Below are 24,223 nucleotides of genomic sequence, written 5' to 3'. Positions count from 1 at the left end.
ATCTTTGCCTTATCAGATGTGCAGAATACACATAAACCAAAAATACTTTAGTTATTTTGGTTTACTGTAGAAAACCCTGGAACAATGACTGCCTGGGTCTTTGGCCTTAGAGGTGTAATGTCCATTGTATGTACCCTTCAAAAATGGGTTTTAGTGCTCTTGTTTTTAAATGAACTCGGTATTTAGTTAGGTGTTATAATATGAAATTTATCATGGCACATAGAAACACCTGGTAATCATTTAGGTAGTAGGCCCAAGATCCTCTCACTCCTGACCATAATTTGTTTTGTAATCTGGAAGCCATTTGGCCCCTCTTGCTTGTTCGGTAGTGAGTAGCTAATTTATCTGAGGGTTCTTGATATCGGCTTCAAAAGGCCGACAGAGTAGCTTTTTTAGACTCTCACAAGCCTTGTTGTCTTTGCTGCAACAAGGCCTTTCTCACAGGTTAAATTGTTTTGTTTCTGTCATTGTTTAAATTATATACATAAGCACTGTACACTGTCGGTGTAATTCCCGACAGGATAAACTGCCGCACCGTGGTTAAGGTATTGATGTCTTTTCCCAGCAGTTGGTTGGTTAACCAGCGTACCCGGTGATCACCTCAGGGCTAACATTTTTGGGCGCTGGATGCTTGTGGTTGCAGCCACCACCTGGAGGCGTGAAACTGTGCCAGGCTAGGTGTGCCCCCTTGCTTATTCATTTCCAGAGTACAGTGTAGCTCAAGGGCATGTTACTCTATATGTTGCAATAAGGCACATCTGTAAATGATTAGCAGAACTGTGAGCTACAAGCATTTATCAAGTGTCTGCAGTGCTATTTCCGAATATAAATATTGTCTCCATGTGGTTATCTTCCTCAGGAGAACATAAAGAATTCATATGCTGTAGGAACAGTCATTTTCCGTAATACATTTTTTGTCCTCTGCGTCCAGACTGGCATTTAGTCATATCCTAGTCAGCCTTGTTTACTGTAGGAGTGAAAAATTGAATTTATTTCCTCTTTAATGTTTATTATATATTTTTTCGGTTGACTTCTTTAACTGAAACTATTAAAAGCCAGTCTTCTGTTTTGCCGTTTTTGACCCAATATCTTGAAGGGCATTGGTTGTCGTGAGACAGACTTTTCATAGTGCCTTTAACACAGTGAAGAAAGCAGACATTTCTTATGTTTATCTTTTGATTAGAGAGAAGGATTTAGGGGACTATGAAAGGTTATGATTTCTGTAGTAACAAATGGGATGGCATGTGATCATTTGCAACCAAATGATGAAACTGAAAAAGAAAGTGAGTCGTACAATTTATGGAGTTACAAGACAGTCCCCAGGGGATTTGTGTGGGTTTAGACAGCACAATAAATCTAGCTTCTGTCCTCATCCTAGCTGTGGTTATCAATTTCTTTTCAGGGATTTCTGTAGTTCTTGTCTGGGCCTTTAATCTAATCTAGTTCTCCTTTCAGACTGATACCACTGTCTAAGTGAATCAAGGCCTCTGAAACGCAACGCACTAGACAAGGGCAGTATCAAAAAAGGTTTCAGACGAATCGGTGTGAATAATTGATCATTCATTACATGACATTGGGCAGAAATGGCTTTATTGAAATAAAAGAACGTGTTCATAAAAATTAACACATCATAAAATGTCTTTAATTTCTCTCCTTCCTGCCCAGACACCTTTCTTTTAGCAGGAAAGATTAGTGTATCGTTTTCAGGATAATCTGATCAGTCTGAGCTAGATATTTGTTCCCCTTTGTTCTTTCATTATAGGCAACATTTTTCCCCTCATAATAATTTCTCTGATCAGCTGCTATTGATGTAAAATGGTCTTTTCTGGCCAAGGATTTTATTGACATCAGAAGCATTGGTAATGGATAAAGCACTCTTCTGAAATCCATCCACTGCTATTTTTTTTCCATTTCAAGGGGTGTTTTTGTCCTTCTTGTAAGAAAATCTAGATCCCGTCCTGTGTTGCTGAGAGGGGCGTCTGTATGTCAGTGGCTGTATGTTAATTAAAGGAATTGATGCGCGATGCTGCTTGCTGGGTGCTGTAGACCTCGAGCCTTGTGAGTCACTGGCAGCTGAACAGATGAGAACATACATCCAGGATAGGAGCTGGACGGGGGGCTGGGAAAGTCATCTGGTTTATGAACAGTTTCCCAGTCTGCTCAGCCCCCTTCTGTGCCATGTACACACTTGCCTAGTTTGGTTTGTCTGTCTTAGTGCGTGTGCGTGCATGTGTACACAAGAAGGCTGCACTTTTAGCCCTTTTGGACCAAACGGATCTCAGCTGAAGTGTGTTGATATAGGAGAAAAGGGCTGTGCCCCTTAAACGGTAGTGGTGCTGTGCCTTATAGCTGCGTTTTTCTTTGTTTAAATTCAAATTGCCTGTTCCCCCCAGGCAGGTTACTTTACCTTTAGTGATTAAAACAGACTTGAAACATGTTCCAAATTGTCACAGTTTGCTGTAATGCACATCTCTCTGTAAATAAGACCTTTCTCTTGTGCACAGACACATACCCTTATGGGTAATGCTAAACTGTTGCAGCTGAGATCCAGCATGATAGGGAGCATGGATGTGGCTTGTCTGTCCTTTGATATCTTCAGCAGTTTACTGAGCTATTAAGTCTATTAGATTTGAAACCTTGTAAGTATTTAAATTAAAAGCTCCGAGCCATTCTGGATCAGCTAGGTTTATGGGAGCAGCTAAAAGTAAACTCTACGAAAGGGTGATTTGTTAATCCAGAGGTCTTGTTAACTTTTTTACCCATCCTCTTCTAGGAACCCATTGAGTTAAAAACGATAGGAAGGGCGCCTTCACACGCGGAGTGCGTTGCTCACCAGGGACACTGTTACTGGGTGGTTTAACAAGCCTTATTCCAAACTGTAAGGCATCTTACACACAATGTGGTCTCTGCCTGCCATTGTCCCATTATAAACTGGGGGAAATGCAATTTCAACACCTTGCCTGTTGTTAGCGAGAGATAATATACTTTTTTATTAATCCTTTGCATGTTAGTCTTCATTTTTTATACAGTGCCTTGCAAAAGTATTTAGACCCTTTCTCGTGTTGGTGCTATACAGTGTATATGTTGGAGCACTCACCTTGCAGTCTGTGTGGTTCCTAAAGCCTCAATATACTAATGTGTACACTATACTGTAAAAAAAGTGGTACTGTCCTTCGGATGAGATGTAAAACCAAGGTCCTGACTCTCTGTGGTAATTAAAAATTCTATGTCATTTCTCAAGAAGAGTAGAGGTTTTAACCCCTGTGTCCTGGTCAAATCACCCCCTGGGCCTTTATCATGGCCTCCTAATAATCCCCATCTAGAAAATGGCTCCATCACTCTGTTCTCCTCCCCCACCGATAGCTGGTTTGTGGTGAGCGTATTAGCGCACTTTGGCTGCTGTTCCATCATCCAGGTAGATGCTGCACATTGGTGGTGATGGAGGAGAGTCCCCATTACCTGTAAAGTTCTTTGAGTGGAGTGTCCAAAAAGCGCCATATAAGTGTAAGTTTGCTACTTTGTAGTAGCCATTGATATTTGTTATATACACAACCTACTCCACATGTTCAAAGCAAAAAGAAAGATGGGCAAGTCCTGATTGCAATATTTTTTAAATCTTTTGCTGTGGCAAACCAAAATTGATGTGCATGAAATTGCTTTAATGAGCCATACAGTTAGCTGAGCAGCCTCTGTTTGTGTGCCAGGATAGTGGTTCACATGACTGCAGAATGAATCCACCTCCTTCTGTATGATCCCTCAGGCAAGTAGTGAATTTAAATACTCAACCACGCAGACCCCAGGACCTTTCAAAATATCTCGGGGGCAGAGCTGTATAAAAGCAAAGATCAGTAGAAGATGTTAAAACATTTCAAAGACCCTGTGTCTTTGAGCATGGTGAAGTCGATCATTAAGAAGCAGAAGGCACCCAGACAGTGTATAGATCAGGCTGCCCTTCCAAAATGGTGAAGGCCCTAGGCAGCTGTGAAAGAGAAACGAAGTTCAGAAGTCAAGATGGGAGAAAATGTACATCAATTAGTAATATCCCAGTCACACCACAAAGGGTAGTGTATGGAACCGAGAAATCTTCTCATCTTGTATCCCACACAGGGCTTAAAACAAAGCACCTAAGTGGTATTGCAAACATGTGGCAAAAGGTTTTGTGGTCAGGCGAGATAAAACCTGAGGATTTTGATCTAAACACAAAGCGTTACATCTGACTCATTCCCAACAGTACATCACTCATTCAGCCCCATCTTAATGTGTGGTGGTGGCAGCATTATGTTATACCAGTTCAAGTGGGGAGCTGCGTCAGCATGCGTAGGCTGCAAAGGAACAAGTAAAGGTTTATTCCATGCTGAAAAGAGGAGAAAGGAAATAGCGTCTTGGGTCTCGCACTCGAAGAAGGCCCCACAGCCGAAAAGTTTTCCTTTCTTCTCTTTTCAGCATGGAATAAACCTATTACTTGTTCCATTTTGTTATACTTCTGTTTCTCATTCGTGGGGACTGGGAAGCTTAATGAGAACATAGATGGAGCAAAGTACTTGCAGATCTTAAAGGAAAATCTGCTTCACTTCTAAAGCAGGGTTAAAACTTCATCTTTCAGCATGACTGAAAAGTTACACTGAAGTGGTCTAAGAATAATCAAGCGAATGTCCTTGAATAGCCCAAAGTGCTGACTTGAATCCTTTTGAGAATCTATGGAAAGATTTGAAAGCTGCTATCCAGAAGAAATCCCCACGCAACTTGAGAGAGCTTGAGCGCATCTGCAAAGAAGAATAGGCAAAACTAGAACAACATGGTGTGTAAAGTTAGTAGAGATGTACTAGATACATGGCTGTAATCTGGCTGCCAAAACATGCTTCCAGCAAATTGAGTTGAATTTCTTACAATGGGACACCACAGTTGGAGTAATTTAGCAGGCTCTAAATCTGTACATAGGTTTGAAGATGGCTCCAGATCTTACTGAAATGCTCCTTTACACATTTAACACTCTGTAGGAACTATAGATTAGTTGACTGTAATGCTAGAGGTTATTATTCAGGAAACTCTGGTCCTGCTCTAAGGTTGGATAGGTTGTCATGATAATTTAAAATCTGGTATTAAATCACATGATCTGTTGAGGAATTTGCCGGGCGTCTTAATACTATATTAAGAAAGTGTCAGTTTTTCTGATTGCGGAAAAGCTCTCTATTTCTTTTCACCCTTGTGTTACAGGTTGGATGAAAAAAGCAAGGTTAATAGTTTCTCCTTAGCAGCCCATTTTAAAACCCAATTTTTTGCTTTTCTGTATTTGTATTTGGGCAGTCCCGATCCAAGAGTTTTAAAAAAGTAATACTTTCCTTTTTATTGGAGAAGCTATTTTCTTCTACAGCCTTGGTGACTTCACAGATGTCGGCTTCCATCATAAACTGACTTCTGTGGAAATGCGGAAAAGGATTAATGATTTACAGCGAAAATGCAAATTGAGACTCATCTGTTTTCACATTTAACATAGAAATGTGATCAAATGTCTTTGGTTAATTAACTTTAAATCTGCAAAAATTGAGATGAGATCATGATAAAGCACAGTTTTATCCTGCAAATAGTCGGTGCTTTATTTTTTGATGGGCTGTATCAATTTGATATAGGCCTATGCAGCTAGTTCCAGGGCCTTATAGAGCATTCGTGCACAAGACTGATCTTTATTGCTTTCAAAGTGACAGATGAAGCTGTGCTCTCCCTCAACAGGAGGCCATACTAGGAAGAGAAAAACGCAAGTTAGAATTGTTTATTGTAGACTGCTGAGGAAGCAGCTGGTGTATCACAGCAGGACCAGAGCGTCCAGCAGGATTTAGCACAGAAGCTTCCAAACGAAACAGGGAAGAATCTCTTTCTGCTGCCAAGACAGGCACAACAGTTCTTACAAAAACCTGGCAATAAGTCCAACAGAAGATGGAGGACTCTAAATTAGTCTGTTTATTATTACCTGACCATATACTTTATAAAACCCCTAATGTGTCAAAACCCAGTGGATGAACACTTTATACTGTATCTTTTTTCAGATTGGAAATGCAAAGCCCTCTTGTCGATGAGAGGGCATTTGTACCATTTTACCTGCAGTGCCTACATGGGGGCTGTGGTGCCTTTTATGGAGTCACTTCTGAACCTTCAATGATTCAAATTGTTCTTGGTGCAGGAATAATAAATCAGTTTTGTGTCTGTAAAATGTCTCTCAGTGAAAGTTGTGATAGATTTTTCAAAAAATGAGGAGCTCTGTGTATTCATGTAATTGAAGGAGATAAGCACACTGACTAAAAGCCAGAGTAGCACTAAAGTACGATTGTAATGAGAGGTCTGTAGGCAAGTATTAAAAATCATGACGGACGTCGAGTCTCTAATGGATTCGGGCAGGGCTCTTGGCAGATATAAAGCAAACGAGAGCTGTATCACCTGAATCAGCAGACTAAGAGTTAGACTGGACCCATGCGTTGAGTCTTATTGAGGGAGAATCTGCATGTCTGGTTTTGTGGCTTCCGAAAAGCAACAATGTTTTATTTTGGTTAACTCGGTGATGGCTCTTAGGTTTCATTTTTAACATTTCTAGTCTGTAGTAGTTCAGCTAACCACATTGGCGCTTAGACAAAACATTTGGCACGAGGTGTCTGAAAAATACTTCTATTTATAGAAAATTCTTCCAGTGATGACTTTGGTTCACTGTCGGCTCCATTTGGTGTCCATTTGCTTTGCTGTTTACCAAAATGCAATTGGAATTGCATGAATCAGGTAAATTAGTCTGTTGATGTGAAAGCCAGAAAGGATGGTAAATGCATCAGAAGAGGATTTACAAAGAGCATCTCAAACCCGTGACTGATCTGTCATTAAAGAGCGGCCAAGAGAATTGCTGTCCAGCAAAATCAAATTTCTGAGTTAGGATTGCAGACGTCGTTGCAGAGCTGGGATAATAAACTTCTATAAATGATTGCGATTATTTTTATGCATTGCATTTTTGGTGTTGGGGCATTTTTCATTAATGCACACGGTTCTCATTGAAGCCTTTCAGAAAGTTATCCTCTGTGCACATTTGCTATTTAACGATTGTACAAATGAGATAACATTTAAACATTAATACGTCTTTATTGTATTTAATTCCAGCGTACCAGTTTTCAAGTGGCTCTTTTTGTTTTGAAAGATTTACACCGCAAGATCAACTTACTGAATGTTAAACAGTTTTTACTAACCGCTTTCAATCTACAGCTTGTAGAAAAGTTGCTTTTTCTTTAGTTTTTGTGGGATAGATGTGGTGCTTATCTTCATTAATGTCTTTTCTAAAACATGCAAGCTTCCATGCAGTAATAGGGTCGCACATCCATCTTCAGAAAGCAGCTTTATCCTGGTAAAGTTGCAGCATCCTGCAGTCTAGCCAGAAAGTCCAGGGTGGGACCTCACTCTGGTTGGGGCACCAGTGCTCTGGAACGCCTTTCAGCAATTTGGCTATCTTTGGCAGCTTCCTTGATTTAGTTCAATTTCAAGTTTATTGTCATTATACTCATATACAGGTATATGGTATAACGAAATGCTATTTAGCTAGCTCTCAGACGATACGTAGTACAAAAAAACAACAACAAGAACAATACAATTGTATGATAAAAGAAAGACAGAGACAACAGGCAATGTGCAAAACAACAAAAGGTAACAGGTAATGTGCAAAACAACACTAGATATGCAAAAACATACATCAACAGAATGAAATAAAGGATAGAAAAATATGGGGAGTGAGCTTTTTGACATGTGAGGTAGTCACATTTAACAAACTTAAAAAAAAAATTTGTGAGTGTCGGTATTGCCACCTTGCATCCTGTCCCGTCAGAACACAGAAGCTAAGCAAGGCCAGGTCTGGTCAGTAGTGGACGTCTAAAGAAAGTCAGGTTGCTGTTGTAAGTGGTGGTGTTGGGCTTTGCTCTCTAGACAAGAATTTCTAAACCATTGTCGCAGTATGGTGACTGGGAAGTGGTGCTTTGCAAGTTGTGAGGTTTACTGATACCAAGCCTTTTCATGTGTTTTAGCATTTGTCCCTTTGACAGTTAATACAGTTGTATGTTCACTTTTACAGTTTTGTAAATGTATTGACAGTCACATGAGCGTATCATGGAAAGAAACAGAACTGCAGTATTAACTATTGCAATTATGGTATATTGGTTTTGCAGAGAGAGTATGTTAAAGGGCCTTCAACAAAGAACACACCGTAATATAAATCACAATCTCAATCTCACAGTCTCAATCACAAAAGTTAATATATGAACATTTTAAGAAACATTTTCAAAATGTCAGTAGCAAATCTTGTATTATAGTTGTTCAGATGGATAGAGTCATGAATACATTGCTTTATCTACATAATAACCAGTTCTAGAGAAGAAACTGAACTATATTAAGAGATGTTTCTAATTAGCCTACATCTGCTTGATGGCAAATACTAATTATTCCCTTCTGATTTTAAAAAAAGGCATAGGTTTATTCAAGTAACCTGCATCAGGCCCAGGTGTGCACATTATAAGATAACCACCTAATGAAAAAAGATTTATGTTTTTGTATTTTTAAAAACAGCCTGCAGATATTAATTTTAACTTTAAAAAAAATCCAGATTCGCCTCGTCAGTGCTTGGATGGGACACCCCCAGGAAAGACCAGGTTTCTTCTGCAGGCGGTGTCAGTAACTGGGAACAAGGCATTAAACTGTGATTATTACTACTTGGTCATTGGCGAGCACATGGCAGTGTGCATAAATGAAGGGATGGTAATCTTGATCCTAAGATAATTAATGAAGAAATAATTAGTAATGCCAAGATGAGTACACCCTTAAGGAGACCAAAGTCCCCATTGATCTTGTGATACTCGTTAACCTAACCGAGTGTGGAGAGTACGGTTTTATATAGTGGGTAGTGCCTTGTATCTTGTGCGTTCTGAAATGTGGAAAAGTAATAGATTACTGTAATTAAAGTTAATAATTGGTGTTTGTTGAATTTAAATAGCACGCTTCTGAAAGAAGCTGGTGCTTAATTTGTACTCCTGCTATTACATATGATTAAGTTGCTAGAACAAAGAAAATGTTCAGTAAAACAAAAATTAGCCATGGAAAATAATTGGGGTAATGTAAAAAAATTCCACCTCTCCGACAAGCAATTGATACAACCAATGATAGATGAAGCTCAACGTTTTAATAAATGGATATTGTGGATATTATATAGGAAAAAGGGTATTCAGATTAGCTCTTTAAAAAACATGTACGTCTCAAAGTTAAATGTAAATAAAACACTTTTTTTTCAGTTTTCAGTAACATAAACTCGTAAACAAAAATTGGTGTATTTTTTCGTCTCAACCCTTCTGATCAATACTTTTGAAAAAGCCCCACTTCTTTTTTTTATTGTATAATAAGCTCGTTCAAATATGTTTTAAGGAAAAGTCAAAGTTTGGACCGACCATATTAAGTCCAGTACACCAGGAATATAAATGCAGCGACTGCTCATTTTAAAACCATGATTGCTGTTCTGGAGTTGGTTCAGAGAGGAGCTGCTACAGTAGCTGCATCCCTGGGCTGAAAAGTGTTCTGTAATGGTATGGTAAAAGGAATGGGTAGTTTTAAACTTGAACAGAAGAAACATGATTAGATATTTCTAAATCCTCAAAGGCATGGTCAAAATCAGTCCTGTGATCTCCCGAATCAGCTGTGAAACAAAACCCAGAGGATTCAAGTGGAACAAGTATGGAACAAGGTACCTAGCCATGTTTTTTTTAACCGAAATTCTGACTTCCTTTAATAAACGACTGAGGTTCAGTTAGCTGCTGAACTAAAAACATGATGGGCTCCTCTTGTTGACAGCCATTCTTACTGGAAGTTCTAACAGGAGATGAGAACTACTTGATCATCCATTCACTGATAAGTGCTTGATAGAGTGATCATTAGATGCATTGATGTAAAGAATGTTATTTGCATCAGTTGTCCTTATGGAATGTCTTGTGGAGACAACTGCTTGCACACTTAAAGGATTAGTGGAGACAAATTGTAGCTGGGGAAGTAATGAGATTGCCCAGTTGCTGTACTTTTTAATGATCAGCATTGTGACATTACCACACTGAGATTTTATGGAGTTAACAAATGAAAAGAAGCATTTGCAATACTGAGGTATACTGGTATCGATTCCGTTATGGTTTAAGTTTTTTTTAGAGTAATTTTGGAATGATAATTAAGCATTAAGTCTTATATTAGAGATTTTCTACCAGTATGGATTATACTGTAAGTAGAAGTGTTCTGTTGTCCTGTTGAGCTATTTATTGTTGTTTTTTTAAGTTGTTTTTACTGCAGTAATATCTGCAGTGCTCTACATTTGAAATTGTCCTCCTTTTCAGAAAATGCAGTGTTTTTTTGTTGGAGATGTAATATTTTTATAGCCAGTTGATTGAGTACTGTGGCTGGTCCACATACTTTGCGAATATCCGTTTGTGATTAATTAGTAATGTTGTGTTAGGGGGTCTAAGTAAAAAGGAGGCTTGTCAGTTCAGTGCTCTGGTTATGCACTTTGACCAAACATCAGATTTATTGTTTCGGCGATATTGTGTATTTTTGCCTATTATAGTGCATAGTAATTTCTCACTTTTTCACACTATGATAGATTTGATTTTTGATATAGTTTTGGTTTTTGTAGCTCTTTAGAAAAGCCCTGAGTGTGGCCCTTTTCAGAATGAAACTTTGGTAACAATTGCTTTGGGCTAGGTGGACAAGGTAGCCTCCTTGCATTAGTAACGGTATGTGTCATCCTTAGCGCGGAATATTTTCAGCATTTGCTGTATAGAACCTGGGGGGCAATGAAAAGTATTTTTGAAAAGCACTTCAGTTTTCTAGCGGTAAATGGCGAGCCGTCTTCAGCAGGTACAATCCCCTGTACTCTGTCTTGTTACAAACAGTCCAGCCGCACCCTTCTCTCCCCTCGCAGAGAATTCCTACCACCTGGACCTGCTGTTTTAAATACATGCTGCGCCTTTTCCACGGCATTTTGTCTTTGGCCCAATACAGCTTCAGTCAGACAGCAGACTGATAAACGTTTAGTGTTTTTGCAGGATAGTTCAAGCCATTGGAAAGCATTCAATAGTAAATGTTTCCTGGAAGTAAGAATACAGCAATCCTGACATAACTCGTGGCGATACTGGCTGGCTGAACGTTTTAAATACCACATACGTCATCTGATCGCTTTGTTTTACTTGGGAGCCCAAACGTAGTTCCCATTGAGCACGAAGTCTATAAAAAGAAATGGATAAGCCATTTCTGGGTTGCTGTAATGAGGCATTTAAAATTCCTCAACTCTGTTTTCCCGCGACAGTAAGATGGAACAAATAGGTGGAAGTAGGAAGTACGACTGCTTATTCCATGACAATCTTCCAGTGGTTGGAAAGTTACACTGGTTACTGCCATCTGGAAGTTAACGTACATAAGTGTAGTGAGTGGTCCCATGGCTGCATGCTCACGAAAATGAAAGATCGTTAACAGGGGGCTCCAAACTCGGCAAAAACTCTTCAGGGAGATATTACAGTACATGGAACCTGTGAGCAGTCTTAAATTAGGAAGCTAGATGCACTATTTACTGGCAAATTGACTGGACTGCAATTACTAAGAAAGCTTTAAATACAAGTGAAACCTTTCAATTTACCCCCCCCTTCTCCCTGTTTAAAATGTTGAAGTTAATAAGAATCTTTCACTAGTTTTTCAGGATCTTTGAGATGCCTCTCCCACTTTCAGCCTCCACTGGAAATCCGCATGCTGAAAGAACAGATGTTGACTGAGTGGGGGGTGGGGGGGGGGGGAGCTTATAAGCAACGCATTTTTACCCTAATGCCCTGAGAGATCGCAAGGCTGTTGAGGGGATTGACTTTTTCCTCTGGTCAGGGTAAACGTTCCTGCCAGGCACAATGGGCTTCACTTTCTAGAAAAGGCTGACTGTTTCAGAGGAGAGTCCCCAGTGTTGTCTCTCCCCTTGTCCTGGACTGCTGGCTCCAGGGTCGAGGAGTGTACAGTCGCGCTTGCGGTTCTTTTCTGATGTGCAGTTTGGAGGTTGAGATCTCCAGCTGCTGGAGTAGAACCTGCGGTTTGAAGTGTAAGAAGGTTGCACACTTTGGCATGGGCCTGTATGACATTTATCCCTTAGTGGTTTTATTTAAAAAAAAACAGCAAGAAGCATCCATGCAGGAAATCTACAACACCAGGAGTCTGAAAAAATCCACCAAAATTGTCTGACCCCACTCACCCCACTCGTAACTTGTTTGCCTCCCCCCCCCCCCTCCCCCCCCAACCATATGGTGGAAGGTTCCAGTCGCTCCAGTCGCACACAACAAGACTCCAAAATAGCTTCTTCCCTAGAGCCCCCCACTGGTGACTGGTGATGCCCCCACTCCCTCCCATCTCTCCTCACTTCTTCCTGTACCCACAATGACTGTACTCCTACACCACTACATACACGACAACTGAATGAAATTGTACTTAAAACTGTACTAGTTGTGCTATTTAATCATCGACGTATTTTTGCACTGTTCACTGTATTCCTTTTGCGCTGTTTTTGTCGTTTTTGTATACGTTTCTCAGTGTATTTGCTCAGTTTTTGACAATTGTGCACTGGCACTATGCTGTTGTCTACACTTATTGTTTTCGTATTACTGTCTGTTGTCTTGTCTGCTGTTCTATATATATACTGCACCGGAGAGACTAATGAGAAACACTTTTCACTATACTATGCACCCATGTTAGTATAATGACAAAGTTTCATTGAATTTACCCCTCCATAAGACAGTACAGAAGTGAATTAATGAATTGGCGTGAGAAGGAGAGGCCGGTTGGTAGTGTACCTGCATTTTTAGCTGTGGTGGCTGTTGGCGATTAACTTCTAATTGAACTTTATTCCTTTGTCTGACAAGCGCCTTTAAAAATATGCTGGCTTTGCAGTGCACAGATGATGCCTTCATAGTTAGAACATGAGGTGTTTGGAACGATTCCCAGGTCAATCGCAGCGGACACATTCCCCCCCAGTGCTGTACTGTTCTGACCTCATGGCGTTGCTGCAAATGCAGCTCGGAGATAAGACTGCACAGCAGCCTGAGTCCCTCCACGTCTCGCCGGCTGCAGACCTTTCTAGAAGTCAAAGCAGGTGCTGGATATTTCAAGCTTTTTACCTAACCTTTGTAAATTCTCATATGCACAAGTTAATATTGCTTTCTGCTTTATCCATATAATATATGTAGTAGCTGTGACCCAGTAAAACGTATAGAGTAGAAAACAGCTCTCCAGCTACAATAGGTTTATTCTATGCTGAAAAGAGAAGAAAGAAAACACAAGGTTTTGGCTGTGGAGCCTTCTTCAGGTGTCAACGGCCTACGACCATCAAAGGCTCCATGGCTGAAACGTTTTCTTTCTTCTCTTTTCAGCATGGAATAAACCTGTTACTTGTTCCTTTGCAGCCTACGCATGCTGACGCAGCTCCCCACCTGAACTACTACAGCTCTCCAGCTATTTCCCTCCAAATCAGTTTTTAGATGACTTATTGCAACAAAAACCTATTGTTAATCTCCCTCTGCTTTAAATGAACTTCTTGTCTAATGAGATCATCGATTAGAAGATAAAATGTGCTCCGTCTCTCCCCCACCCCCATCTGCAGTTCTGACACAGTGGGCTGAATGCCCCAGCTGTATAGAAGCAGATGACCCGAGGAGCGGGCGGTTTCCTGTGTGATTAGGAAGCGTTTCCTGACTTCCAGCAGAGGAAGGGATGGCCGGCTCGCCGAGGCGAGGGCGAGGCCTGCTGACTGCGCTTGTAGAAGCTGTACAGCTGAAAATGACTGTGGTGCAATGAAGTCACTTCTTGTACCTTCTTTGAAAAGCGACCCGTTTGCCAAATGTGTGCTTTTCTTCACTCCCCAAGCTCAGTACTTGAAGTGGTATTTCAAAATCAACTGAAGGAGAGCAGTTTTAACTTGTAAATTCCAGGGTTTCAAGAGAAATTTCAAAGTTTTTGAAATGGCTTTTATTATGGCAGTGGCTTGAAAGTACAGAACTATAAAGGCTTGATGGAGTTCATCTTTGAGTAGGTTTTAGGTTACGCTTTGGGCATAAACCGGGAACTACAACTTCACTGGGGCTTAAGCGGTTTTATGTCGTAATTGTCAATGTAAGGCTGTGATTTGGGGAAATGACATTTTTAATGCAATAGCGAAAATATTATCTCCTTGTGTATTAAGATTCTCAAGATTGCATTTATTTTTTAGACAAATGTTTAAAGTTATGCTGTCATGGTAACCATAGGTTTGTAAAAAAAGAAGCTTTGTATTTATGGATTGCGTTTTTTTGTTAACTTTGGTTGCTGCTTATGTATGGCGATAATGTCGTTTTGTAAGTAGTGTTTCTTTGGCATGAAGGCAAACATTTAAAATGTGATTCGTGGAGATTTGCGTCACACTCAGAATGTTTTTGCACAAAACCGCAACCTATTGAAATGAAAACTATAGCTTTAAAATTCATGTATGCCTGTTAACTTGTAGTTTAGAGCAGAAACTGGGACAGCGCCTGTGAATCTAAAAGGTATTGTTTTGTTTCATTAACCCACGTCACTGTTGCCGTGAAGAATTTGCTCAGCCTTTAGATTGTGCTGTGCCCCTAATTTGTGAGTGTTTTCTTGGAGGGTGTAGTACACGTCCAGGTAAATCCGAAAAGCTTGAAATTGCTCTATGACCCTTCTGTTCCAAGAATGGCGTGTTTGAAAGATTATCAGTACAGTATGTGGGTAGCTGGGCTCCTTTCCAAATGGTCTCAATGTATCTTCTGTGTCACCAGAGATATCCCCTCCCCATAACTGCCATTTTGTTTTTGGGTGTTGACCAAAAACGGTTACTGTTTAAGTAGTCACTTAACATGAAATGTGTCTTATAAAAGTGCTTTTGAGAAGCAAATACAAGGTTTTGTGTACGGTGATCTAAAATGGTTTAGCACTGCCATGATGCAGCACTGACAATCTGCTTACAGCCAGTAGCCATATCACTCTGCAACTCACAACTGGCAACCCACTGAAGCTCAGCAGATGTGAGCCTGATCAGTACCTGGATGGGAGACCTCCTGGGAAAAACTAAGGTTGCTGCTGGAAGAGGTGTTAATGGGATCAGCAGGGCCACCCTCACCCTGTGGTCCATGTAGGTCCCAATGCCCCAGTATAGTGACGGGGACACTATACTGTAAACAGACGCCGTCCTTCAGATGAGATGTAAAACCGAGGTCCTGACTCTCTGTGGTCATTAAAAATCCCAGGGCGTTTCTCGAGAAGAGTAGGGGTGTAACCCTGGTGTCCTGGCCAAATTTCCCATTGGCCCTTACTAATCATGGCCTCCTAGTAATCCCCATCTATGAACTGGCTTCATCACTCTGTTCTCCTCCCCACTGATAGTTGATGTATGCACATTGGTGGTGGTGGAGGGGAGTCCCCATTACCTGTAAAGCGCTTTGAGTGGTGTCCAGAAAAGCGCTATATAAGTGTAAGCAATTATTACTATTAATTATATTGAGAGCCGTGCAAGCAGTCTTTATTAGATGGGTACAGAATAACCTAATGGTAGCAGTTTGATTTTAATGTGTTTGACCCCAGTTTGAAATGACCAGATAATTGCTTTTCCCCATTAACTTTATAACCAGCAGTCCTGCTAGCACTTAAGTCAAGAGCACTTTGCTCTTTCGAAGTTCTGTGTGTTTGGGAAACTTTGGATTGGGGAAATGAATGTTAGATTCCTGCTGCTTATTTCTTTTGCATAGTAACACGCTGTTGTTACAAACATGATGTGTTTAAAAGTAAAGGGGGGGATATAACTGACATTTTGGTTCTGTGTTGGATATGGATCTTGCCGAGGAGAAATGCTGGTAATCGTCAGTGTCTCCTGATTCAGAGAGAGCCAGCTAATGTGAGGAACATCACAGAGGCAGGGAGGCACTTGAGCAGTAAGGATATCTTGCTTGCTCTGACCGTTCACAGAGACCTTAATGTTCTCCAGTTTCCGAGCAGCTTGTTCACATCACACTGCAGCCACGCTTCATGCTTTTTTTTTGTTAGAGGGCCATTATGTCATGGCTCTGTGGTTCCTTGTACTCGAGGGCAGATAATGAACTGAGCAGTGATGTGGGCGATGTTCCCAGCCAAGGAGGGGGATGGTAGCAGAGGGCAGTTAGTTATGAGAAGCTGTGGGTGGAACGTCACCCCAGCCGGCTGTGCTGCACTCTTAAACGTCGGGGGGGGAGAGCTTTTAAATTGGTCGTGAAAAAGTAGCCGGCTCTCCAGAAGTGGTTCTGCGAATGCTGAGCGATGTGGTTGTGCTGTACTGAAGCATACCCTCCAACTGCTGACGCGTTACCAAGTTTGAAAATGTAGTGTCAAGGCCATCAAGTTTTAAATTTAAATTTAAAATTGTCTTGCCCCCCCTCCCCCCCCCCCATAAATGGAACAATCAGGTTTTCCAAGTGTGGGGGTTTTGTTGCACAATCTGATTAACATCCACTGTTTTTGGATAATTAGCTCTGCAATTATCTGATACCTTTCCGCCATTTTGAATTCCATTGAATCCAGCAGTCCGAGAAACAATAAAGGTTAAAATGTAAAGAAAGGATACCAAGAACCAAAACGTGTGCCCGGACCAGCTGTGGGTGACCAGCGACTCGGCCTCTCTGCCAACAGTAAACCCCCCCCCCGAAGAAAGCCGGCACCGTCGTTAAGGCGTTGCCTGGCACCCTCTGGGGAGCGAGCACCCCCTCAGCTGAGGTGTTCTCTAGCTGGAAGATGTCCAGGCCATGGATACGAGCTCGTTGCGTGTTCTCCCCTGGTTGAAAGCTGAAGTAAACTGAGTTCAGGATGTGCTGTGTAGCCAAAGGAAACTGGTAATGAAGGGAGTTGGGGTGGCGGGGGGGGGAACTGGGGAATGTGGCTGAGAGGAGGCCGGGTGTTTGCCTCACCAAATATGGCAACAGACGTGCTGCTCTGTGTTCTGGTTTCTGTAACGCAGGGGAGGCCGCATACAGATCGTACAGATTCAGTCTCTTAGGAATGCTGGGCCGCTCAGACCCTTTTTAGTCACGCTCAAGACCGTGCATCATTTCTCTCTCTCTACGTACTGCTGGGCTCGGCAGTCTGTCATTAGTCACAAACTAGTTAATGTACAGAGGAAATTATGACTCCAGCCCCAGCTCCCTGGACTGGGGAACATGAAAAAAAAAGGATTTCCCGTGGTGCGTCAGCATAAACCAGTAATGGAAACGGATTGCTGTCCCGATTACTCAGCTGATAAGAATAAACAATGGTTATTGAAGAAACCTGTTCAGATCTGAGCTGCGACCCTACAGGAATGGGGTGGTGAGAGGCAGCCAAAGGGAAAGCTGATGTAAACGTCCGGAGCGGCAGAACCAATCAGGAAAGGAAGCGAGCAGTGGGTTGAAGGGGGGTTAGAGTTAGAGCAGTGCGAAGTGTAATTTAGCTAGGGTGCTGGGGCTAACACCCGTGCTCTTACAAAAAATGGCACCTCAGTTTAAAGTCTCAGGCAAAGGAGGCCGGCTACTGCACTCCAGTGTTCCCTGTCCTGTTTTTATGGGATTTGTTTTCTTGAGATTACGGAGGTAAGAGGGCCACTTACTGGTCAACCAGTTATTGCAAGAACAGATGTAGTTTTCCTACATCTGCTGTCCCAATATCGAGCAAAGGAACTCAGCCTTGACACCTGGGTTGTACGTCTTTGCTCCAGCTCATGCTTAATGATTGAAGTGGTCTACAGCACGTGTGTTAATGAAGCAAATAAGGATCAGTTCAGTACCTTTAGGAAGGCTTCAAGTTGATGTATTCTGTTAAATTATGCTGACATACGGTAGCTGTATCATGTTCTAGGAGAGCGCTGTTTTTCTTAGTTTGAAAACTACAGTTGATTTATCCATGGCAATTTAAAACAAATTAAAATTACTGCAAGTCCCTGAAAACATTTCCTAGTGGTTTTGCAGTGAATCTTGCTTCATTGATAAATCGCACTTCTAAATATGGTAAAGGAGCAAGTAAAGACAACACAAAAAACTGAACTGGGTCTGCACACTTTTTAAGTTAAAACTTTTAGCAAGCTTCCAAATGGGCTTGCATCATCCAGCTTGTTAATAGCTCGTCGGTCAAGCACTAAAAGAGCTTGTAGGTTAGAGCTGGGGTCTGGCGTGCTTGCACAGTTTTGATCTGATAACTGCTCTTGCCCCACGTGGTGCAGCAGGTAAGATACCAACATCCTTTCTGCCTCTGCCAGAGCACACTTAGAGCTACACTGTAGCCCTTTGTGTGAAAACTAGCCTCCTGGTGCTCTAGGACTTGAAACATCACTTCTGTATCTCATAGACAGCCAGCAACCTTTGTTTATGCCCCTTTGTTTTTGTGTTGTCATGGGAAATAACAGCTCTATCTGTAACAGCTCTGCTGGTTTTGTATACGTTATAAAGAGTTCTTCAACATAGATGCATAATGGGGCTTCAGTGTTCACGGAAGAGCCATCCCTTCTAACTTGAGATATTTAGGCTGGACAAAATTGAAGTACTGTACTTGATCAGAATCAGAACTGGAAACAATTTGTGCTGCTTTTTAACACCCATTGAGTGGTAGTGTAGTGGGGTGTTTTTTTCATCACAGTGACCTCTGCATCTTTAAAAAAAAAAGAACACTACAAGCTTTTGATCAAACCAACAAGTTCATATGAATTTCTGTGAGACTGTGAGAATTTACTGTAAGCTTTTTACATCCTGCATTGTCAGCATTAAAAGCAGTAGGAAGAATCCGGGCCAAGGGACCTAACACAGTAAGACCTCATTCCTTTACAGTAGGTTGAAATTTCCAACTTCCCAACATAATTGCGTATTAGTCTGAACAAGTTTCAGTAGACGTATTTATGTAGGATCCAGGACAAGTGTTAACAAGATAGGCCTCATAAGCATGGTTCTAAGACTCTAAAAATGTTTAGAATAAGCTGATAATTATCGCGGAAATGCAAATCTGATTTTGCTGTTTGAAATATGGGTGCGATAATGCGTTTGTGAAAACATTTAAGTTTGTGGTAGAGCTTAGCAATTTGAGCAAGTCATTTTTCAATACTCTTTTCACCATGTTTTTTTTTTTAATGCTAACAACAGTAAGACTGATCAGACCTTGTCCAGATGTGTAACAGGGATTGCTAACAGGGATGGACCCCTTCTGGTTTTGTTCTTTGGGAATAACACTGTCACTTTAAACACTTAGTATGTCTTGTGTGTTTGACAACATTTCTTGGTTTTCTCCACCTTTTAAAAGTTTGGTTTCTTGTGCTCACAGATGAGGGTATTTAACTTGTGCGAACACCCCTTAGGTTAGGTCCTCCGACATTGTGTGCAGTTTTGCAGGAGGGCACGAGTGCCCCCTTTGACTGGTCACAGTGGGGTGATAGTGCACTCCTGCTATAAATACAGCAAAGTGGGAGGTGGCGTTTCTGTTAGGTGAAAGGCCTTCCTGAGAAGGGAATCGTTCCCTCCCCCCTTAGATTAGCAGCTGGTCAATAAACGGCCTTGTCAGTCAGCAAAGTGCTGTATTCTCCCGCAACACTGAGCCAGATTATCAGGCGCAACTCTGGGTTTAGAGCTGTCCCAGAGGGACTGTGCTCAGAGCACACTGTTGGATAAGTCCAATAAACCGCGTTGGGATAAAGAATGCAACATGGCCGCCTCTCTGTCCCTGTCTTGTGATGCTCTGAGGGTACTCAGAGTAAAGTTATTCTGCATCCTAATATTAATACTTCGTATGCAAAGATTCCAGAGCGGTCAGGTGATGAGATTTTCATCTCAAGTGGTCAGGCATGTATGTGTAATGGACTCTGTCAGGAGTAATGGTTTTCTTTAGGCTGCCCTGGCCACTTTTAGCACGTTGATGCTCCCTGCCTGCTATGGCCTTTAGTCTATTCTGGAATCCATGTGCAGGACAACTGTTTAAACGTCCTTCTGACGCCTGTTACCAAAATCAAGGTAACGCCAGCAGAGTAAACCCAGGCTATTTCGGTGGTTTGGTCTTAATGCACCAACAGAAACGCAATGAGCACAAAGGCAGAAGCGTAACTTGCAGTTTTAGAATTGTTCTGAGGCCTTACTGGAATGTTGTGTTGGAATGAATGCAGTCCAAGTTTGGAGAATGTCAAGGCTTTAGGTTTCTATAACTTATTTACTGTATTGTACAGGGTTGTGATCTAGAGCTGTTGCACTCTCTACTGAATCAGTTTTAAAACTGGGTTATATAAACTGAATGAATGGGAAAGAGAAGTTGTGGGGGGTGTGAGATAAACTTTTCCGGAGGTTCTGAGACTGGTTTCCTTACTGACTTTTTTTAATGACTGTAATGTCTAATTATTGATTTGTTTGCATCCCTAATATTGTTTTCTCTTTGTTTTAGATGGATCTAAAGCTACTTTTTATATCAACGCTAATAGGATGCCTGTGTTACAGCAATGCCCAGCAAGGTAAAGTTTCCATACTAGAGTAATTTGGACCACCAGTGTTTTAGTCTTTTTAGAATATAAATTAGCTCTGTAATAATTATGACTTTATAGGCGGTATAAGATTTTATTTTAGCTGAGCAACACTGAAAAGTGGTAACAGATTTATGAATCAAAGTGTGGTGGTGTGAACCTTCTGTATTGAAATGGTTAGCAAAACAATTACATTGATCTGTACAGTAAATTCAATTCTGAAACGTGTCAGAAAGGTGGCTTTCTGATAGCCGTTTTCCCTGTGCGTGTTAAAATCCCTTAAGGAAAATTGCTGCTGTCATTTGCATAAGAGAGACCATGTGCTGAAATTCGGAAGGACCCAACCACTGTTTCTAGAGCCAGAGAGCTGTTTTGGGATCCCTCAGGGGTGAACCCTAAAACTGAGCCAACAACTGGACTTCCATTTCTTTTTAAACATGGGAATGTTAAGTACTCCCTGAGTGTGTAGTGTTCCTGCCCTTTAAAAAGAATGCTAAAAGTTCATGACAAATTCTCATGTTCCACTTACTTATTACTAATTAATGTATTCATCTTTCTAAAAGCAGGTGGATCTGTCAGTACTTTATCCTTTTGAGCAACTCATTAGTGCTGCAGACTGTTAGGCCTTACCTTGCTGAATGTATTTGGTATGTGATATTATAGCTTCCTTTACTAATGTCCTTATTATCCTTTTTTTTTTTTTAGAGGGAAATGAATGTATAAAGGCCAACGCCAAGTCCTGTGGGGAATGTATTCAAGTTGGAGAGAAATGTGGATGGTGCACCCAGCCCGTAAGTTTCTCAGTGTCACCCATGGCATGGCTGCTTTGGAGTTCCGCGTGTTGCGCGCGTACAGATATAAGGTATCTGGGGTATAACGATGTTATAGCTGCGCCTGCAGCAGAGGTAAACGGCACGGATGTTTTCAGATGCCATGTGTGTGGGTGGCAGCGTGCGGCTTGAGGTGTGAGTAATTAACGCCCTCCATCGCCCCGAAACTCCAGTTCCGAGGCAGATTCAGTCAGACCGGTGTTAACACGCCCAGCCTGTTTTTAACTCATGCTGTCACCGTGATCGATGCCGTTAGTTTTTATAGTGGCTGAAGTTACAATATTTACGTATTTCTGCTAAAGTAGTTTTTAGACGATGTAAAGCAGGATTTTTACTGTCGCATGAGGTTCAGATGGCCCGGTAACTTTCTTTTCTGTTGTGCGTATGATGTGAACAGTACACTCGGAACTCTTCCAGGAGTTCCCTGCAAGTGAAAACTTGCTTTACTTTTTTTCATCCCACCACAGATTGCCTGTGGAAGCCTACAGGCAGCCTCTTGGAAGAGTCGTAGTTGTTGAAATGAATCACCCATGATTGTACTGTACCATCTGTATACCCCATAAAACTGCCACCTTGTTTTCTACAGTCTGTGAACATCATGCCCCTTTGGTACTGTGCTTGCTGCTGGGCACCAGACGTTTCTGTACGGTCTCCCAGGTGTTAGGCACAGTACTACTGTCACAAACAGATCTGCATCAAACATGCAAAGCTTACGCCTGATCTTCCAAAGATCAAATCACTTGGAAGGAGATGACGTATCATTATAAATCTTCCAGGGTGCTAAACGGTTTTTGTTGGCAGTGTGATTTTGGTTTTGTAGTATGTTTTTCTGTGCTATCTGCACTGTGATCAACATGGCAATATATGAAGATTTGTATGAATATTACTCAAAGAGCATTAAGAGAACCAAAAGCCAAGCACTTTTGTCTTTGTGCATAATTGACAAATTTTGTCCCCAGCAATTTCTTTTCCATTACATCTGTGGTACTGGTTTGTCGAAGAATAAATTGCAAAGATCACATTTTCTGTTATTTCTTATGCAATAAAATTGGATGGCCGCCCTTTATAACAACAACTTGCTGTCTGTGAACATTGTGGAATATTTTTTTATACCTAATAAGGAAACATTCTTCTTCGTAGGTGTCAAGATGCTTCATGTAACGTTGGAAAAAAAACTTTCCTTTGGAAACATAGTGCCCGTATTTGGTAGATAAAAGCTCAGAAGGAATGCACTTATTACAAAGCTGAATATCATGCAAACAGTTTGAGAGTCCTTGATTACATTTTTTTTCCTATTAATGGCCCTATATTGCTGAACATAACACTGTACTGTAAAATGTACTAATTTTGAAAACAAGTGGGACAATTATATCACAGTACCCACAGCATATATTTACATGATTGAGGATACAGCAAGTAGGTCTGTCCGTGATTTTACAATGTGAGCCGACACTTGCTTTTGCAGGACTTCTTAAAACAAGGAGAGCCGACCTCTGCCAGGTGTGACGAGCTGGAGTCCCTGAAGAAGCGCTGTCAAGCTACTATGATTGAGAACCCCCGGGGAGGTCAGAGGGTGTTGCAGAACAAGACCGTCACTGACCGGAGTAAGCCGGGCTCAAAGAAGCTGGAGCCAGAGGAGATCACTCAGATTCAGCCTCAGAAGATATCCTTGGATTTACGATCTGGTAAGTTTTGCAGTTCTCCCCTCCCAGTGCATAGGAGATTCTGATAGTGGGTGGACAGTTTTCAGAACTGTGTTTGGGAGAACATTTATAATGATCTGACCTTTCTATTGCTGCTCAGGGAAGTCAGCAAGTCATAGAATACATTCTGGTGCTGAAAGTCGAGCTGTAATAAGCACTGCTGTTGTTACCCAGTGTTTTTCTGTGTTTAGATTTGTTTTAACTGCACTGTAATAACAGAGAAATTCCAAGAAAATCATTGATTCCAAGGAAACTGTTACTTCCTTGGTTTTATGTGCTCTTGCAGCCTAAAAGATCATGATCAGACAGGCAAAGCTGTGTTCACAACTAGGCTTCTTTAGAAAAGCTCAAAGATTAGAATCAGTGTAATGTGTGCTTGCTCCCTCTCTTCCCGATAGTGATATTGTGTCTGATCATAGCTTTGTTTTTGAGCGGTTATTTTGATGTCTCCTTCCAGGTGTATTTCCAGTGCTTTGGATATTCTGTTATTTCCAGTTTGCGAAGGTGGGCTTGAAGGGTTAAACGTGAGGCACTGTTATGATTAACAGACACAGTTAATGTTATCAAGAGAGTTGTGTCCTTGCCTGAAAGCAATTTTGAACTGAAGACTATATATCTGAACACAGAAATACACATGGTCTGCAAATAATCAGTCCTGGGTTGCCCTACTCACAACATGAAATGAAAAACCTAAATATTTACGTATTAAGCTAATTGCTGTTGATTGCATTCTAAAATCTGTAAAGACATTTGATCTCTTGTGAAGTTTGGTGATTTTTTTTGCAGAATGTAAGTGAAAATCAGGTTTCTTCAAGGTATCGTTATGCTTTCCTCCTGCAGGTGAAGCCCAGTCCTTTAAGCTGAAGTTCAAAAGAGCAGAAGACTATCCTATTGATCTCTATTATCTTATGGACCTGTCTTTCTCCATGAAAGATGACCTGGAAAATGTCAAAAACCTGGGAACAAGTCTGATGAATGAAATGTCAAAAATTACTTCTGATTTTAGAATTGGTAAGAATTGACACAGAATATTTTTCATCATAGACCTGGTAGTGCAATATGAATTATGATTTTACATTGCCTCATACCAAAAATGATAGGGACTCACTGTTTAAGTGCAGAAATGTTGAATAAATGCTATTAAT

General features: G+C 41.1%; 1 protein-coding gene across 2 annotated transcripts in view; it reads left to right on the top strand.

Annotated features, from left to right (window-relative positions):
- Positions 1 to 24,223, top strand: part of itgb1a (integrin, beta 1a) — a 43,335-nt gene that overhangs the window by 1,826 nt on the left and 17,286 nt on the right. For both annotated transcript variants that reach the window (XM_088919456.1, XM_088919455.1), the window contains exons 2-5: positions 20,470 to 20,536; positions 21,251 to 21,336; positions 22,841 to 23,060; positions 23,919 to 24,089. In XM_088919456.1, coding sequence (XP_088775582.1) covers positions 20,470 to 20,536; positions 21,251 to 21,336; positions 22,841 to 23,060; positions 23,919 to 24,089 — 544 coding nt within the window. The remainder of the gene's footprint in view (positions 1 to 20,469; positions 20,537 to 21,250; positions 21,337 to 22,840; positions 23,061 to 23,918; positions 24,090 to 24,223) is intronic.

Source organism: Atractosteus spatula, chromosome 6 (genome assembly GCF_055471065.1).
Source record: "Atractosteus spatula isolate fAtrSpa1 chromosome 6, fAtrSpa1.hap1, whole genome shotgun sequence".
NCBI lineage: Eukaryota > Metazoa > Chordata > Actinopteri > Semionotiformes > Lepisosteidae > Atractosteus > Atractosteus spatula.
Note: the sequence above shows the minus strand (reverse complement) of the source record. Positions and strands in the feature narration are given on the sequence as shown.